This window comes from Chaetura pelagica, unplaced genomic scaffold (genome assembly GCF_000747805.2).
Source record: "Chaetura pelagica isolate M959 unplaced genomic scaffold, ChaPel_1.0 scaffold692, whole genome shotgun sequence".
NCBI classification, from domain to species: domain Eukaryota; kingdom Metazoa; phylum Chordata; class Aves; order Apodiformes; family Apodidae; genus Chaetura; species Chaetura pelagica.
Window position 1 is genome coordinate 34,689 of NW_009952473.1, and position 3,557 is coordinate 38,245.

Consider the following 3,557-nt stretch of genomic DNA (forward strand, 5'->3'; position numbering starts at 1 on the left):
CCTGCCCTTGGCCCAAGTCCCTCCCCAGCTTTCCTGGAGCCCCTTCAGGCCCTGGAAGCTGCTCCAAGGTCTCCCTGGAGCCTCTTCCCATCCCCCATCCATCCCATTCCATCCAGTGCCACATCCCACCAACCAACATACAAACTTTCCCAACTCTTCTCCATCCCCAGCTCCCTCAAACCCTTTCCCAGTCCATCCCAGTTGATCCCCACCACTTTTCCCTCTTCAGCTCCAGGCTCCCCAGCCCCAGATCTCCCTGCAACGTGGCATTCCCATCTCCACCACATCCCAACAAACGAAACCAAATGACCAACCTACAAACTTCCCCACCACCAACCCACCAGTGTTTCTTCTCCATCCCCAGCTCCCTCAAAGCCTTTTCCCAGTCCATCCCAGTTGATCCCCAGCACTTTTCCCTCTTCCCCCCCAGGCTCCCCAGCCCCAGAGCTCCCTGCAGCGTGGCATTCCCACCTCAGCCCGCTCCATGCTCTCCAACTTCGCGCAGGCGCCGCAGCTCTCGGTGGCGGGCGGGCTCCTCGGCATGCCAGGTAAGGGCTGCTCCTCTGGCTCTGGGGTGGCTTGGGATTTGGGGAGAAACCTCCTCTTCTGGAGAGAAGGGTCTTTGGGCTTTTGAGATGGGAGTTCTTGATTTCAGGGGGAAGGTTTTTGGTTCCATGAAGAAGGTTTTTGGTTCCACGGAGAAGGTTTTTGGTTCCTTGGGAGGGTTTTTTGGTTCCATGGAGAAGGTTTTTGGTTCCATGGAGAAGGTTTTTGTTCCTTGGGAGGGTTTTTGGTTCCTCAGAGAAGGTTTTTGGTTCCATGGAGAAGGTTTTTGGTTCCTTGGGAGGGTTTTTGGTTCCACAGAGAAGGTTTTTGGTTCCATGGAGAAGGTTTTTGGTTCCTTGGGAGGGTTTTTGTTTCCATGGAGAAGGTTTTTGGTTCCATGGAGAAGGTTTTTGGTTCCATGAAGAAAGTTTTTGGTTCCATGGAGTAGGTTTTTGGTTCTTTGGGAAGGTTTTTTGTTTCCATGGAGAAGGTTTTTGGTTCCTTGGGGAACGTTTTTGGATCCCTGGGGAAGGCTTTTATTTCCTTGGGTGGGTTTGTCATTCTTTGGGAAGGGTTTTTGGATCCTTGGGAAGGGTTTTCAGTTCCATGGAGAAGGTTTTTGGTTCCTTGAGGGAAGTTTTTGGATCCTTGAGAAGTTTTTTTGTTCCTTGGGATGGTTTGTTGTTCTTTGGGAAGGGTTTTTGGTTCCTTGGGAAGAGTTTTTTGTTCCACAGAGAAGGTTTTTGGATCCTTGGGAAGGATTTTTTGTTCCTTGGGAAGGTTTTTGGTTCTTTGGGAAGGGTTTCTGGATCTTTGGGAAGGTTTTTGGTTCCCTGGGAAGGGTTTTTATTTCCATGGAGAAGGTTTTTGGTTCCATGGAGAAAGTTTTTGGATCCTTGGGAAGGATTTTTTGTTCCTTGGGAAGGTTTTTGGTTCCCTGGGAAGGGTTTTTATTTCCATGGAGAAGGTTTTTGGTTTCATGGAGAAAGTTTTTTGATCCTTGGGAAGGGTTTTTTGTTCCTTGGGAGGGTTTTTGGTTCTTTGGGAAGGGTTTTTGTTTCCATGGAGAAGGTTTTCAGTTCCATGGAGGTTTTTGATTCCATGGAGAAAGTTTTTGGATCCTTGGGAAGGGTTTTTTGTTCCTTAGGAAGGGTTTTTAGTTCCATGGAGAAGGTTTTTGGTTCCTTGAGGCAATTTTTGGTTCCACAGAGAAAGTTTTTGGTTCCATGAAGAAAGTTTTTGGTTCCATGGAGTAGGTTTTTGGTTCTTTGGGAAGGTTTTTGGTTCCCTGGGAAGGTTTTTTGTTTCCATGGAGAAGGTTTTTGGTTCCTTGGGGAACGTTTTTGGATCCCTGGGGAAGGCTTTTATTTCCTTGGGTGGGTTTGTCATTCTTTGGGAAGGGTTTTTGGATCCTTGGGAAGGGTTTTTTGTTCCTTGGGAGGGTTTTTGGTTCTTTGGGAAGGGTTTTTGTTTCCATGGAGAAGGTTTTCAGTTCCATGGAGGTTTTTGATTCCATGGAGAAAGTTTTTGGATCCTTGGGAAGGGTTTTTTGTTCCTTGGGAGGGTTTTTGGTTCTTTGGGAAGGGTTTTTGTTTCCATGGAGAAGGTTTTCAGTTCCATGGAGGTTTTTGATTCCATGGAGAAAGTTTTTGGATCCTTGGGAAGGGTTTTTTGTTCCTTGGGAGGGTTTTTGGTTCTTTGGGAAGGGTTTTTGTTTCCATGGAGAAGGTTTTCAGTTCCATGGAGGTTTTTGATTCCATGGAGAAAGTTTTTGGATCCTTGGGAAGGGTTTTTTGTTCCTTGGGAGGGTTTTTGGTTCTTTGGGAAGGGTTTTTGTTTCCATGGAGAAGGTTTTCAGTTCCATGGAGGTTTTTGATTCCATGGAGAAAGTTTTTGGATCCTTGGGAAGGGTTTTTTGTTCCTTAGGAAGGGTTTTTAGTTCCATGGAGAAGGTTTTTGGTTCCTTGAGGCAAGTTTTTTGATCCTTAGGAAGGGTTTTTTGTTCCTTGGGATGGTTTGTTGTTCTTTGGGAAGGATTTTTGGTTCCTTGGGAAGGGGTTTTGGTTCCTTGGGAAGGGTTTTTGGTTCCTCGGGAAGGGTTTTTGGTTCCTTGGGAAGGGTTTTCAGCTCCATGGAGGTTTTTGGTTTCATGGAGAAGGTTTTTGGGCTGATGGGAGGTGTCCCTGCCCATGCAGGGGGTTGGATCTAGATGATCTTTAAGTCATGGAATGGTTTGGGTTGGAAGGGACCTTCAAGACCACCCAGATGATCCATTCAATGATCTTCAAGGTGGCTGCTCCATCCCTGGAAGTGTTGAAGGATCTAATGTGGGGTTTGGAGCAGCCTGGGCTGGTGGGAGGTGTCCCTGCCCATGCAGGAGGGTGGGACTGGATGCTCTTTAGATCCTTCCAACCCAACCCACGATTCCATGACACCTCCACTTTCCCCTTCCCCCAAAAAAAAAACCCTCCCCTACTCCCCACCCCCTCCTCCCAGGTGTCAACATCGCCTACCTGAACGCCGGGATCGGAGGCCACAAAGCGTCGAGCCTGGCGGATCGACAGCGGGAATATCTCCTGGATATGATCCCACCCCGCTCCATATCCCAGTCCATCAGCGGACAGAAATAACCCCTGTTGACCTCCCCCTCCCCCTTCCTCCACCACCTCATCCTCCTCTTCCTCCTCCCCCCCCTCCCATCGCATGCAGTGCCTGTGCTGGTGCCTCTACCGTACACGGGGGAACGACAAACGCAACGGCGACACAAAAAAAGACATCAAAAAAGCAACAAAAAAGCCCCAGAAACAGGAAAAAAAGAAGAAGAGAAGACAAACAACAAACCCAACAAAACTCGTTTCCAACCTTCGAGCAACTGGCTCTTTTTTGGGGGGGTTTGATACCTTTTTTTTTTGTCCTCTTGGGTTGGGCCTTGAGCGGCGAGAGGTCCCGGCAACGTCACCGCTCGGAGTTGGTGTGAAACTGGTTTTGGGGTTGTTTTTGGGGGGGGGAGG

General features: G+C 48.4%; 1 protein-coding gene across 1 annotated transcript in view; it reads left to right on the top strand.

Annotated features, from left to right (window-relative positions):
* The window catches only part of GATAD2B (GATA zinc finger domain containing 2B), a 20,029-nt gene extending 16,853 nt beyond the window's left edge, over positions 1-3,176 (top strand). The window contains exons 9-10 of the mRNA XM_010008596.1: positions 431-548; positions 3,043-3,176. Coding sequence (XP_010006898.1) covers positions 431-548; positions 3,043-3,176 — 252 coding nt within the window. The remainder of the gene's footprint in view (positions 1-430; positions 549-3,042) is intronic.
* Positions 3,177-3,557: the final 381 nt, after the last annotated feature.